Source organism: Dama dama, chromosome 25 (genome assembly GCF_033118175.1).
Source record: "Dama dama isolate Ldn47 chromosome 25, ASM3311817v1, whole genome shotgun sequence".
NCBI classification, from domain to species: Eukaryota; Metazoa; Chordata; class Mammalia; order Artiodactyla; family Cervidae; genus Dama; species Dama dama.
The window spans coordinates 25,913,875-25,930,309 of NC_083705.1; the positions used below are offsets into that span (position 1 = coordinate 25,913,875).

At 37.9% G+C, this 16,435-nt stretch overlaps 1 protein-coding gene across 3 annotated transcripts in view; it reads right to left on the bottom strand.

Moving 5' to 3' along the window:
• Nucleotides 1-16,435, bottom strand: part of ZSWIM6 (zinc finger SWIM-type containing 6) — a 213,104-nt gene that overhangs the window by 70,652 nt on the left and 126,017 nt on the right. For 2 of the 3 annotated variants that reach the window (XM_061129726.1, XM_061129728.1), the window contains exon 2: nt 11,925-12,281. In XM_061129726.1, the coding sequence (XP_060985709.1) occupies nt 11,925-12,281 (357 nt within the window). Of the gene's footprint in view, nt 1-11,924; nt 12,282-14,973; nt 15,145-16,435 lie in introns of those variants that run through there. The other variant, XM_061129727.1, reaches the window with a different exon arrangement.

The following is a 16,435-nucleotide window of genomic DNA, read 5'->3' on the forward strand; positions in this document are numbered from 1 at the left end:
CATTTATATTTAAGTAGCAGTGCTCTTTTTTTATTGTTGTTAAAATTTAATTGTCAAATTCAGTCTACAGAGGAAGAATGCAGGAAGCAGATGTCTACACTGCAGAGGTGATTAATTCAGCCTCTTTTGCAGGACCTATAAAAGAATGCCATCTCCTACAGTTTTAGTGCCTGCTATTAAAGATAGGAAACATTAAGTCTGTGGCTTACAAAGACACTGGTACACCTGTCTTACAAGCTGAAAGCAAAAATCCTGACATCAAACATTGGCCCAGAGAGAGAAAAGGCAATGCTGCAAACTTCAGTGATACAGGTTCAGAAGAAAAAGATCTTTCTTTAGCAAGGATGAGAACTGGAAGACCACTGAAAAATAATCTAATAATGTGTACTGAATAAACACACACTTGAGAAAACCTTTAAATTTTATTCTTACTGAAATCCTCATTTCGAGGCAGTAACTAATGTCTTCGTTTCCATATACAATCTTGTGGTGGCTGAGACAGCCAGATCCTGCATCACCTAGTCTCAATGGTCAGTCCATGTGATTCTGCTGCCATGATGCAGCGTGGTGTCCTCTCCAGGACTGTGAGAGGACAACCTGTTTAGCCTGGAAGCTAATGACAAAGGGACTCCAGGCGTGCGCCAGCCTCAACAAGCCACCTTCCCTTTAGCTAAATGCCAAAGAAATAAATAAGGAGCACTGTAATCAGGATATAGCTCAGGGAACTCAAATCGGCCTGTCAAGGTTTATAGCTCCTCTACTCTTTTCCTCTCACCTGACTTTATTACTCATCACTTATTATCATTTAATTTACTTCAGAAGTTCCAGTGATATACTTATTCATGTACAGAAATAATCATGTATTTTTATATGGATAAAGGGCAATAAAACACTTGTACATTCACTAATGCTCATTAAAAAATGAAGAATATAAGCATAGAGTGCTTAAGAGTTAGGTCATTTTCCATAACCTAGTAACAGATGTATTAATGTATTAGCAATTACTTAGTACACAAATAATTAAATGCAAAGTTCTCATAAAGTCTCATTTTTACATACCCTGACTCTTCTGATTTATTAAAAGAGATCTACTATGTTTGCAAGGTTCAAGAATGATTTGTTCAGATTATTTTCAAAGTTTTTTTTTTTTTTAAACTTCACAAATATTTTCCTCAACGATACTACTGCCAGCTGAAGACTCACATCAACTGCCACATCACAATGATGGAAAATAGCAACTCAACTTTACTCCTTTATAACTCTCCTGACCTTATGAAATAGGCACTCTTTACGACTGTTTTACAAATAAGAAAACTAAGCCCTGAGGAAATTAGTTCCTTCCCTCCACTAAAAGTGCTGGACAGCAAAGGGACTAGAACTCTAATGCAGGTTGTCTAACTGCTAAGCTCTTAAACACTCTGAGTACTCTTATAGTGCAAGGGGTGAAAAACCTGCAGTGAGGGAGATGGGAATAATAAACTCATTGAGCCAACAGGGAAACTTGTTCTTGTTGTTCAGTCGCTAAGTTCTGTTGGACAATTTGCGACCCATGGACTGTAGCACACCAGGCTTCCCTGTCCTTCACTATCTGCCAGAGTTTTCTCAAACTCATATCCATTGAGTTGGCAAGGTCATCCAACCATCTCATCCTCCGTTGTTCCCTTCTCCTCCATTAAGGAGAGAGGGATGGTGAGGAAACTGATCACAGCTGATAACAAGCTACTGACAATTATGAGAGTCGGGGTAGTGTCAGAGATGACTATAGGGTATGAGAGAAGGCACGATTTGGAGGTAAAAACAGAAAGGATCAAGGGTATCAAGCTAAAAGTAACTTGGCTGCTTCTGTACTACCGTATATACCTGCTGGGTCAGAGATGTGACGCCTCCCAAAAGATTGCTTCTCTTCTGCTAAAACGAAATGTTTCCCATATGCAGATGATCATGTGTGCATGACTGTATATTTCAACAATTTTTTAGAAGAAATTTAAATCATGTTATGAAAACATCAAGTTCTAATTAAAACTTAATGGTAAAACTGGTAATTTTTGAAGGGAAATTTGGCAGTAATTACAAAACTCAAAATGTTGATACCAATTGTTCTGGCATTTCTACTATTCACTAAGAATCTGTTACTCAAAAGCACTTGCACAAATTCACACATACAAAAAGAATGGTCACAGTAGAATTGCACATAGAAAAATATGAAAACAATTTTGAAATCATTTGGTATGTTAATGATTAAACAGACCCATAATATGTAATACTACACAGCACTTAACACAGTAACAGACCTTTTTGTACTATTAAGAGAAAGTATTCAGGATGTATGGAAAAAAAAAAAGAAACTACAAAAAACGTTTTAAAAAATTACATACTTGTGTGTGCACCAAAAAACTGCCTCAAAAACTATAAACCACACTATCAGCAGTGGCTGCCTCGGGGGAATAAGGGAGTTACTGCAGACTAAGAGAGCCAATGAGTACTTGTCTTTTTATCTTCATTTACTTCTATACATTTTTCAACATGTATTCTTTTTTTTTTAAGTTTCACACTACTTCACTTTGAGATAGCACATTTAAAGCAACTTTAATTCTCTCCTATAGAATATATTTGCTAATTAAATTGACCACCACTAGTAGGTCATACCTTTGTTTCACCAACTGTCAATGCCAGAATATTCTACAATGGAAAGGATAATGCTTGTAATAACCCAATTATCTCCCTAGGATAACTGAAAAACTGGTTGCTAATGCAAGCCCAATTCCATGAATATGACCATCCACAGGGAAACAAAATGAAGAGAGATGTGACATGAAGCCTCCATCAAACAACTCCAACTGTCACTCACTTATATTTGGAACATGTGTACAAGAATAAATCTCCAAATTCTAAGAAGACAGAATTTAAAAATGATATGGTTACTTTTTTTAAAGTATCACTGATTTACAACATTATATTAGTTTTAGGGGTTCAGTATTTTTATAGACAACACTCCATCAACAGTAACTACACAATAATGGTTATAATTCCCTATACTATACAATATACCCTTGTTGTTTATCTATTTTTTAATATACAGTGGTTTGTATCTCTTAATCTCATAACCCTAATTTGACACTCCTCCCTTTCCCCTCCCCTCTGGTAACACTAATTTGTTTTTCATATCTGTAAGTCTCCTTCTACTGTGCTGCATACATTTGTTATTATTATATTTTAGATTCCACATATCATTGGTATCATAGAGCATTTGTCTTTCCCTGTCTTGACTTATTTCACTAAGCATAATGGCCTCTTGTTCCTACATATGGCTAACTTTCATTATTTTACTATGACAAAGTAGTATTCCACTCATATTCATACACCCCTTTTTCTTTATCCAATTGTCTACTGACGGACACTTTAAAGTCAAAGTGAAAGTCGCTCAGTCGTTGTCTGACTCTTTGCGATCCCATGGACTATGTAGTCTATGGAATTCTCCAGGCCAGAATCCTGGAGTGGGTAGCCATTCCCCTCTCCAGGGGATCTTTCCAACCCAGGGTTCGAACCCAGGTCTTCTGCATTGCAGGAGGATTCTTTACCAGCTGAGCAACCAGGGAAGCTGGATTGCTTCCAAATCACGGCTATTCTAAACAAACAGTGCTGCTATGAACACTGGGGTGCAAGTACCTTTTCAAATTACTCTTATTTTTTTCGCTGTATATATATCCACAAATGAATCCACTGTTAAACCTATTTGTAGTTTTTCATTTTTCTTTTTTTTTCAGGAACCTCTGTACTGTTTGTAATGTAATGCCTCTAATGTAAGTGGCTGCACCAATTTACATTCCCACCAACAGAGTGTAAGGGTTCCCTTTTCTCCACATCCTCTCCAACATTTGTAATTTGTAGACTTTTTAAAAAAAAATATTAATTTACTCATGGCTGTACTGGGTCTTTGTTGCTGCACAGGTTTTTCTCTAGTTGCAGTGAGCGGGGGCTACTCTCTAATTGCGATGTGCAGACTTTTCATTGCGGTGGCTTCTTTTGTTGCAGAGCACAGACTCTAGGGCTTGGGCTTCAGTACCTGTGGCACGTAGGCTCAGGAGTTGGGGTTCTTGAGCTCTAGAGCAGTCTCAGTAATTGTGGCACACAGGTTTAGCTGCTCCACAGCATATGGGATCTCCCCAGATCAAGGATTGAACCCGTATCTCCTGCACTGGCAGGCAGACTCCTAACCACTAAGCTACCAGGAAAAAACCTGTTATTTGCAGACTTTTTGATGATGGCCACCCTGACAGGTATGAGGTGATATCTTACTGCTATTTTAATTTGCATTTCTCTAACAATTAGTGGTGTTGAGCATCTTTTCATGTGTCTATTAACCATCTATATTTCTTTTTTGGAAAAATGTCTATTCAGGTCTTCATTCATTTTTTTGAATGGGCTGTTTATCTTTTTTTTTGATACTGAGTTATATGAGCTATTTGTATATTTTAGATATTAATCCACATCAGTCATATCATTTGCAGGTAGTTTCTCCCATTCTATAGGCTTATTGTCTTGCCAATGGTTTCCTTTACTGTGCAAAAGCTTTGAAGTTTAATTAGGTTCTATTTATTTTTGCTTTTTTTTTTTTTGCCTTAGGAGACAGATGCAAAAAATATTGCTACAATTTACATCATAAGTGTTCTGCCTATGTTCTCTTCTAGAAGTTTTATGGTTTCAGGTCTTACATTTAAGTCATTAATTCATTTTGATTTTTTTTAATGTTGGAAGAAAATGTTCTAATCTCTGTTTCACATGTGGCTGTCCAGCTTTCCTAGAACCACATGTTGAAGAGACCTCCTTCTCTCCATTGTATATTCTTGCCCTCTTTGTTGTAGATTAATTGACCACAGGTGTGTGAATTTACTTCTGGGCTCTTTATTCTGTTCATTAATCTCTGTGTCTGGTTTCTGTACCAGTACCATGCTGTTTTGATTACTGTAGCTTTGTAGTATAGTTTGAAGAGTGGGAGGGTGACAGCTCCAAATTTGTTCTTTTCTCTCAAGATTGCTTTGGTTATTCTGCGTCTTCTGTGGTTCCATATGAATTTTACACTAAAGCCTTTGACTGTGTGGATCATAACAAACTGTGGGAAATTCTTCAAGAGATGGGAATACCAGAATATCTTACCTGTCTCCTGAGAAATCTGTATGTGGGTCAAGAAGCAACATTAAGAACCTTATATCGAACAACTGACTGGTTCAAAATTGAGAAAGGAGTACAGCAAGGCTGTTTATTGTCACCCTGTTTATTTAACTTATATGCAGAGCACATCAAGTGAAATGTCGGGCTGGATGAGTTACAGGCTGGAATCAACATTGCCAGGAGAAATATCAATAACCTCAGATATGTAGATGGATGATACCACTTTAATGGCAGAAAGTAAAGAGGAACTGAAGAGCCTCTTGATGCGGGTGAAAGAGGAAAGTGAAAAAGCTGGCCTAAAACTCAGTATTAAAAAAACTAAGATCATGGCATCCAGTCCCATCACTTCTTGGTAAATAGAAGGGGCAAAGGTGGAAGCAGTAAGAGATTTCCTCTTCTTGGGCTCTAAAATCACTATGGATGGTGACTGCAGCCATGAAAATAGAAGAAAACTGCTTCCTGGCAGGAAAGCTACAACAAACCTAGACAGTGTATTAAAAAGCAAAGACATCACTTTGCCAACAAAGGTCCATATAGTCAAGATTATGGTCTTTCTAGTAGTCATGTATGGATGTGAGGGTTGGACCATAAAGAAGGCAGAGCAACAAAGCATTCATGCTTCTGAACTGTGGTGCTAGAGAAGACTCTTGAGAGTCCCTTGGACAGCAAGGAGATCAAACCAGTCAATCCTAAAGGAAATCAGTCCTGAATATTCACTGAAAGGACTGATGCTGAAGTTGAAGCTCCAACACTTTGGCCACCTGATGTGAAGAGCCAACTCATTGGAAAAGATCCTGAAGTTGGGAAGGATTGAAGGCAGAAGGAGAAGAGGGCAACAGAGGATGGAATGGTTGGAAGGCAGCATTGATTCAATAGACATGAACTTAAGCAAACTCCAGGATGTGGTGAGGGACACAGAGGCCTGGCATACTGCAGTCCACAGGGTCACACAGAGTCGGACGCAACTTGGCAACTCGACAACAACAACAATGAATTTTAGGATTTTTCTGTCCTAATTTTGTGGAAAATGTCATTGCTATTTGATAGGGATTGTATCAAATCTGTATGCTGTCTTGGGTAGTATATCCATTTTAACAATATTAATCACTCTAATTCAAGAGCATGAGATATCTTTTCGTTTCTGTCTATCATCTGCATTTTCCTTCATCGATGTTTTATTGTTTTCAGAGTACAGGCCTTTCACCTACTCAGTTAAATTTATTCCTATGTATTTTATTCTTTTTGATTTAAATCTAATGACATTATCTTTTTTGACTTTCTTTTTTTGATATTTCATTATTAGTGTACAGAAATGCAACAGATTTCTGCATATTAACCTGTAGCCTGCAACTTTGCTGAATACATTTATTAGCTTTTGGGTGGAAATTTTAGGGTTTTCTATGCGAATAGTAACAATTTTAGTTCTCTTTCAGTTTGGATGGCTTTTCTTTTTTCTGTCTGATTGCTGTGGTGAGATCTTCCTTCCAATACTATGTTAAATTGACGTGGTGGGAGTGGACATCCTTGTCTTATTCCTGAATTTAGAGGAAAGGCTTTCAGCTTTTCACCACTGAGTATGATTTTTAACTGATGGGTTTGTCATAAATGACCTTTATTACATAATAAAGGACACTGTTACTTTTTGTTTAACTAATTTTGAGTGTCCATTACTTCTTAAATACTGTCCTTAGGGAAGCTGCCAAAAGATACAGGTCACAGTTCTAGCCCTGATGGAGCTTAAAATCAAGTAAAAATAAGCTACACAACAAACATGGGATGGCTGAATAGATTCACTTGTTTGGTAATATCTGGGAGAGACTGAATGGATTGATATATACAACAGCTGGACATGGAAGTATTTGAAGGCTAAATTAAGCAAGACAGGCAGGCATGAATGGAATTTATACTGCTAGTTGTATACAAAACCATGCTGAAACAAAACGAAATGTTTGATGGAAGAACAACACACAAATGCACACTTGGGTAGAAGAGGTACATTGGTCCTTCTGTGTGTGTCTATATAAAAATACTACCACCAGTCACAGAAGCAGGGGTGGAAAAGATCTTATATGTCATGTGTCATCCCTCACCTGACATGTGAATAGAACTGACTCAAACAACTGAATTTGAATTGCACAGGTCCACTTATTGAGGATTTTTTTTCAACAGTATTAATAAATACTAAGTACTACATGATCCCCAGTTGAATCCACAGATGTAGAACTGCAGATACAGAAGAACTGTGGGTACAAGGAAACACGGGTACAGAGGAACTGCAGGCACTCAGGACTAACTATGTAAGTTACATGTGGATTTTCCACTGCACAGATGGTTGATGTCCCTAACACCCAGATTGTTCAAAGGTCAACTGCACATCCCTTCAACATTTGGCTGACTGAGATGGTATCTCTCGACAGTCAACAGTGAAATGAGGGATGAATCTAGCATATTTTGGGGACTGAGTCAAGCACTGGGGGTAAAAGGGCCACAGAAATGACATCCTTTCCCTCTGTTCCAAGAAGAGACCAATGCCACAGGTGACACTCAATCTGTCCCTTTTTGTTGTAGTCTGCCTAGTATAGGCTATCACGTAGGGAGGTCACCAAAAGGAACAGCAAAAGAGAAAAATGTAGAAAAGGAAATATATGCCAGAGAGTCAGAGGACAGCAAGCTGACCTCCAACTCTATTATCATCCAACCCCCAATGGGTTTCTTTTCTCTTCTTTTTAACTATGACTACTTATGGGTACCCCAACATGAGGTAAACTCTTATCTTTTCTTTAATATTTTACATATGTAAGTATGACTAACATTTTTCCAATGCTGCTAGTGAAGATTATGAGCATTTTAAAGATGAGAGAAATGAGTCTTACCCAGGGTCATACAGGTAATACACAGCAGAGATAATAATGTACTCTAGGTCTCCAGGTTTCAATGTCCTGTCCAGATATCACAATTCACTAATTTATAATACATTAATAAGAAACATAAAAGACCAAAAAACGGCTGGGATGAATTAACCAAGAGAGTAGGTTAGCGTTTAGAAATCAATAAATTTCTAAACACTAAGAAAAAACAATAGTTTTTCTTTTTTTGGAGAATATGGAAGCTAGAAAGTTTTATTATAATACAAAACCACTGTAAACAATTTTGCTTATCAATGCAAAACTACAACCGGCAATCGCCCTGGAGGGCCATTAACATCAATTAACTACCTTACAGCCACTTTTTAGCACACAATAATTGATTTAATCTAATCAAAATTATGTGGAAAATTTTATGAAACTAAAATGAAATGTAAAAAACTGACAAGGACTGAACAATTATGATAACTAAGTCTGTATTTCAAGTACTTTTACTCAATCTGTGATCCTGAATAAGTCACTAACCCATTCTCCTTGGTTTCTTCATCTACAAACTATTACAATTATAAATTTGCAATATGTAGCTTAAAAGAAAATTATCAGGAACAATATGCCTAGAATAGACTTCAGAAAGCTTTTAATTCCTTAGCATAAAGTTCTTTAAAAAATATTTCAAAATAGTTAAGTAAAGCAACTGACAGAATTTTAAGAAGCTTTAGGACAAGTTCATAAGCAAAAGGAAAAACCTACTACTGTTAGCAGCATAGTTTGCACTTACTTAAAAATTATATTATGGCTTTCTTTTTAAAAGGATTTAGATAAGATAAAACTCATTCTCTTTAAGATACCTACTAACAAAATCTAATCTAAATCCTATCCTAACTCTATTTATCTAGTTAGGTAAAAGTGATGCCTTTCCTTACAGAAAAATGAACTCTTTCCAATACTCATGTTCAACATTTTTCTCAAAGAAAAAAATACATTCTCAAAACTATGCAAGAAAATACTGTTTAAAAAATCAGTTAGAGGATGCTTAATGTACAGATGTCTGGAGGCAGGTGGGACCATGTAGTCAAATAACTGCAAAACATTTTAAATCCCACCCCTTACTAAGTCATCAACCTAACAGTTAAAATAAGACCCTCCAGGGAGCAGATTTCCCATTTCATCACTTAAGGTCACGGCCTGCTTTCTAACTCTCTTCTTTTTTGCCACTTGTCACACTAGAATGGAAAGCAGGAAGGCAGCTTGTGTAATTGGCCCGTTTCCAGGCTAGGAGCAAATCTGATGATAAATTAAGTGGAGAAAGCTGGCAGGAGAAACTGCTCAAGTTCACTGCTCTCGTGGAGCTGTTCTCATACAACAGTTATCCGAAAATCACATTCAGTTTAAAGCTAAGCTGCATTCTGTCCTTGATATTTCCTTAGTTTTTTTCTTCTAATTTTAGAAAGTCTGAAAGAAATATAATGTCATGTGAATACTTTCTTACATCCAACCTTAGACTGTTTCATTAGTCCCACTATTTTGACGCAGAAATGGATTTTAAAAGCTTTTAGATAAGGAATTCTGGGGGCTGCTATCCTTTAAAACAAGGAAGACAAATGCAGAACAAACAACTGACTTGGTATGGACCTCTAGTTAAACTAAAACTCTGAGAACTAAATGACCAAGTGGATTATATGAATTTTAAAGAAAGGAAAAAAAGGGAGTACATAAAAGTTTGAAGAAATGGTATATGCTATTCTTCTGCCTTCAGTGAATGTTGAAATAAGAAGCCACAAATAGGCTCCTGAGAAATCTCTGAGATGACTGTTAGCTGGCCTGAATTTTCACACAGTAACACAACTGAGACAGACGGTATGACAGAGCAGAAGCCTACTTAAACTTAGAGAGTCCTTGAGAGCATGTGCTTTTGGTGGGTCCAGGGTACTTCTGTGGCAGAGTTGTTTACCATCCTGTTACTCAACACTGGCAGACTCTACCAAGTAAAATGCTTTATACACCTTGTAACAGCTACTTTAATAAAGCTGAGACTGATATGGAGAGCGCTAGAAGAAATATGGTTATGTGGATTCTGCTGGCATAAAAGACATTTTATAAGTATCATAAGACACCAGGAGACTTATAAAAGAGTGTTCATAGCTTTATTCAAAACAAGGTTCATCAACAGTGAAATGGACAAATAAATCATGGTGTCTTCATACCCAGAATATTCTCTAGAGAGCTAGTTTCCAATAAGGTAGCTACTAATCATGTGGCTACTGAACACCTGCAATGTGGCTAGAGTTTGATGTGAGATGTGCTTGTGGTTAAGTGTAAAACAGATTTTCAAAGAAGAATGTGAATAAGAAGGGAAATATATAAATATTTTTGTTGAATTTATGAATGTTAGAATAATATGAATATGCTGAATTGACTTTTTAGGTATATTGAGATTAATATTATTAAAATCAATTTTACTTGTTTCTTTTTAAGTATTTAAAATTATACATGTGGTTCACACTGCACTTCTATTGGTATTTCTAGTGCTGCTTAAGAGCAGTGAAAATGAATGAACTAAATGGTACATGAAACAATGTAAATAAATCTCATAAACATGAGATGATGTTTATGATTATTCAAATCATTCATGATTTTGAATGAAAGAAGTCAGACAGGGGTTTCCCTCGTGGCTCAATGGTAAAGAATATGCCAATGCAGGGAATATGGTTTCGATCCTCTGATCTGGGAAGACCCCACATGCTGCAGAGCAACTAAGACCATGTCCCGCAACTACTGAGCCTGTGCTCTGGAGCCCGGGATCCACACCTACTGAGTCCTAGAGCCTGTGCCCCACAAGAGAGGACACTGCAGTGAGAAGCCGGCATGCAGCAACGCACAGCCAAAAATTAACAAGTATGTAATCCCCCCCCCAAAAAAAGAAGTCAGATACCTAAAGCTTAATCAGGTAAGACTAAACCAGTGTTTAGTGATATTAACGTTAAAACACAAAGCACCAAGGAAGTGATTACCATAAAAAAATCAGGCAATGGTTACCATGAGGAACAGAAAGGAGCTGGTGACTGAAAGTAAGGGGGCACATGTGGAACCCTCTGAAGTGCCAAACATGGTCTATTTCGTCGCCTGGGTGTTGGTTCGCTTTGTTAATATGCACATATATATTTTATGCACTTTTCTGTGTTACATCTCACAATTTTAAAAGTTTTTAGGAAATGAGCTCAACATTTCCTTAAACATTTACACTTTCTATGTCAAGGAAGAACTTTTCTAAAATGATAGGACTGAGTGAACTGGTCTCGTATCTCAACTACATGTAGACAGCTGATATACATGTTAACAAATAAGTGAGATAAGTTCAGTGTATAAAAGACTTAAACTCTTTTTGAGATTTCTTATACACAATAATAGTCATATCCTAAACTCTCTCTAAACAAATTTTAGTATTTTTCTAAGATAAATTATTTCTTAACATGCAGTATCATATCAGAAACTTAATGCCTTGGAAAATACACTGTTTTAAGAAAATGAAAAAAATTCTGAATATGTGCAAGTCAGTTTACTGACAACAGCTGACAAGGGTGAATTTGTGTTTACCATAGCCAATATCTAGTATTTGATAAAACTGTATTAATACAAAACGTAAATGTTTAAGAGCCAAGCTTTAACAAATAAGAGACCTTTCTGAGCATAAAAGGCTTGGTATCTCAGACAATGTATAGAACACTTCAGAAGAAATGTTTTAAGATGCAAAACTGAATTTAAACCCTCAGCTACCTAAGGGCAATGCTGATGATCTAATTCATATTTAGTTTACTTTTATATAGAAGAATTAAACTTATAAATGAACAATAATCCCAAGAAGCAAGCTATAGAATGACTGTCTATACTCACCATGTACTTGGTTGATTTCTGAATTCTGGGAAAGAATTTCATCTGCTAATTTTTGAGCAGTTGGCAAAACTTCTGTGTGGTGCACTGTGATCAAATACTGTACAAACTTTTGTAGTTGGTCTCTATTCATTTGAAAGAGAGTCTCTGAAATGGGAAGATGCAATTTGACCTGATCTGGCTTGCGGATGCGGTATAAAGACAGTGCCACAACATGTGCACAATAAAATATGTCCTTGTTTCCACAGCTGCAGGTCACTGAGGTAATCTTGCAACGATCAAAGCTGATGGCCACGTTGCAAACAGTTTCTGGCTCCGATTGTATTGCAGGTTCTGTCACTGTGCCACTCAAGTGGAAACCTATGTGAAAGAAAGGGAGAGAGAGTTCAGCTTCTGCATTCAGATGCTACAAAATATTTTAATTCTTTGAAATGCGTAGTACTTGACAGCAGTAAGAAAAACATATGACAGATTTTATTTTCAAGTAAAAACATTCAGGTCACTCAAACCTCCCTCCCCCAGCACCTTACAAGTTTAAAAAAAAAAGAAGCTATTTAACAGACATGCTGAAGTATTTTACCCAGCCATATGAAAACACTTACTGCAGTATACCACCATCACACCTATATATCTGTATATACATATACCACATCAAAACTATACCTAAATAACAGCTCTAATAAGCCATCATTACACTATTTTAAATCTGTGGTATAGTGGCTCAGACGGTAAAGAATCTGCCTGCAATGCAAGGAGATTCCAGATCTCTGGAGAAGAGGACAGCTACCCACTCCAGTATTTTTGCCTGGGAAATCCTATGGACAGAGGAGCCTGGAGGGCTACAGTCCATGGGGTCGTAAAGAGTCAGCCACGACTGAGTGACTAACACTTTCACTTTCATACTTGACCAAAATCAAGTAGTTTTCTCCCCCACCATCCCACCTTTTTTTAAACAATTTTTTAAAATAGAGTATAGGTCAGCTCAGCTTTCTTCTCAACAAACTCTTCCCCTTCCTTCCACCTTTATTCCAGGCAGTCCCAATACAGCAATGTCTCTGAGGAAAGGCAAAGCCCACTAAAACCTGAAACCAACACCACAGCTGAAGTAGCTCACAATAATGATTTTCTTTCCTATCATAGAGCAAGTGAAAGTGAAAGTCGCTCAGTTGTGTCCAATTCTTTGGGACCCCATGGACTATAGAGTCCATGGAATTCTCCAGCCAAGAATACTGGAGTGGGTAGCCTTTCCCTTCTCCAGGAGATCTTCCCAACCTAGGGATCGAACCTAGGTCTCCCGCATTGCAGGCAGATTCTTTACCAACTGAGCAATCAGGGAAGCCCATCACACAGAGTAAAGCTGGTACAAACATGCTCACTTGCACATATAGGTGCACAAAATCACGAAGTGGCAAGGGACCTTAGAGGCTGGATAACACTTAGAACCACACAGGAATTCTCCACAACCTCATGACCAATGGCTTCAGACCACTGATTCGAAGGATCCAGCAATGAGACACTCAAGCCACACAAGCAGCAGTTCCTCATGGATAGCTTCAGCTACAGCTCACAGCCACCTGGAAACTGTCTCCCACTGCCACTGCCCCCCGTCAGTTAGTCCTGTCCTCTTTGGTGAGGGCATAAACTGCACTCACTCCTTTTCCCTAAATATGGAGAGTTATCCTGAATTCTTTTTGGCACACCATGCAGTTCCATCTACCCCCTCTGAAAGTCACATGGAGACGACAGTGATAAACTTTAAGGGGAATCCCTTTAAAAACCTTCAGGACACACATTTACCTCAGGATTAAGTACCTGACAGAAACTTGAATGTTACAAATGTAATGAAGCTTCTCTCAGCCTTCCACTATCTATGCTACTTGAATTAAACTTATCTAGTGACTTAGCAGCAGCAGGCCACTATTTCTTCATTCTCTCCCAGTGGGAACTCTGGGAGGGGGGGCTGCACTTGGAGCTGCAGAGATGTGACAGGGGAATGACAGTCAGATGACGCCCAGAGTTCACATGTGGGGCATCTGAACCCTGCTTATTATCTATCAACTTCAAGGGAGGGCCTCCTTTAAGCCAGGGAGTTGGGAAAAACATTATTCAATTTACAAGAAATCTTTCATAGTAGTATAACTTCATCTTGATAATTCATATTCAGCAACACAGTGGAAGGAGAAAAGTGTTGTAATTTTTTAACCAAATTATCAATTTAAAAGGTGCATTTCCAAAAATCAAATCACTATCATTGCTTTGTAATAAAGAGATCTGATAACTGTAATATGGTAATGTTTGGTTTGCCCATCCCTATTCCCAAATGGATATTCCAGTTTCCTGTCATAACTCTTTTGGTCAAGAAGTTTTTGTGGGGGCTTCCCTCATGGCTCAGAGGTAAAGAATCCGCCTGCCAATGCGGGAGACAAGGGTTTGATCCCTGATCTGCAAAGATTCGATATACCTCGAAGAAAGCCCGAGAGCCACAACTACTGAGCCCATTCTCTAGAGCCTGGGAGCCATAACTGCTAAGCCCACATGCCTAGTCTGTGCTCTGCAATGAGAAGACTGGGCACCATAAGGAAGAGCAGGCCCTGCTTGCCACAACCAGAGAAAGCCCGCGCAAAACAAAGGCCCTGCACAGGCAAAAAAAGATTTAAGTTTTTTTGAAAACCACAAGTAAAGATACATAGCATATGTGATCATATTTTTAAAAAATTCTCAATGCATTTTCCCATGAGAAAAAATAATCACACAAAAAAGTAAACATCAAGGAACATTTCAGAAATAATAATAAGAGCAGTATTGCCTTTTTATATATCAGTGCACTAAGAACTTACAATAATTAGAAGATCATGCATGGCACAGGCGTAGATTAAGACAAAATAGAAAAAAAAAAAAAAAACACACACACAACAGATTATAACAGAATCTAGAAAGTTTCCAAGTATATTCTGTATATTTAGTGCAAAGGAGCTGTTTTCCACCTATCACATATATATGTGTACAAAAGAAACTAGTTGTCACTACAGAAAGATAGTTTTCATAAACTAACCATTTATAAATTCAATCTCTCTCAGTCTCAGTTCAGTTCCGTCGCTCAGTCGTGTCCGACTCTTTGAGACGCCATGAATCGCAGCACACCAGGCCTCCCTGTTCATCACCAACTCCCGGAGTTTACTCAAACTCATGTGCGTCAAGTCGGTGATGCCATCCAGCCATCTTATCCTCTGTCGTCCCCTTCTCCTCCTGCCCTCAATCCCTCCCAGCATCAGGGTCTTTTCCAATAAGTCAACTCTTCCCAACAGGTGGCCAAAGTATTGGAGTTTCAGCTTCACCATCAGTCCTTCCAATGAACTGGACTGACTTCCTTTAGGATAGACTGGTTGGATCTCCTTGCAGTCCAATGGACTCTCAAGAGTCTTCTCCAACACCATAGTTCAAAAGCATCCATTTTTCAGCACTCAGCTTTCTTCACAGTCCAAATCTCACATCCATACATGACCACTGGAAAAACCATAGCCTTGACTAGATGGACCTTTGGTGGCAAAGTAATGTCTCTGCTTTTTAATATGCTATCTAGGCTGGTCATAACTTTCCTTCCAAGGAGTAAGCGTCTTTTAATTTCATGGCTGCAATCACCATCTGCAGTGATTTTGGAGCCCAGAAAAATAAAGTCTGACACTGTTTCCACTGTCTCTCCATCTATTTCCCACGAGATGATGGGACCAGATGCCATGATCTTAGTTTTCTGAATGTTGAGATTTAAGCCAACTTTTTCACTCTCCTCTTTCACTTTCATCAAGAGGCTTTTTAGTTCCTCTTCACTTTCTGCCATAAGGGCGGTGTCATCTGCATATCTGAGGTTACTGATATTTCTCCCAGCAATCTTGATTCCAGCTTGTGCTTCTTCCAGCCCAGCATTTCTCATGATGTACTCTGCATATAAGTTAAATAAGCAGGGTGACAATATACTGCCTTGACGTACTCCTTTTCCTATTTGGAACCAGTCTCTCGGTTTAACACTCCTTTATTTCTCCTTATCCACCAAGTCAACACTTTAGTCTCTCTGCAAAAGTGATACTGAAGAATTTCTATCAAAGCCAAGACAACTGACGATCCAAAAGAGTTATACAGTCTTCAAGGCTATAGTTTGACAGGTGCTTCAGAACAGATTAACTATCAAAGAAGAAGCCCTCAGCAAAACTGATGAAGCTCTCAAATAGTTTTGCAAAACCAACTTTTTTTTTACTCATGTAGTTGTGTAAGTCAGAAGTACAACAAACCCTGATATTGTACAATTGCGCTAGGAGAAAAACCCCACATATTATCCAATTTCATTATGTCAAATATTTACTACTCTCATAAAATACTTTAAAAAGCAAACTATAAGATATTGCGACCTCCAAAAGAATTCAAGAGATGTGTGAGGACACAAACACATTCGTGTCTTATAAAGTACACTTCAGTAATGTAGTATCATCAGGATTAAGGTGTTTCATGAATGTTCACTTTCT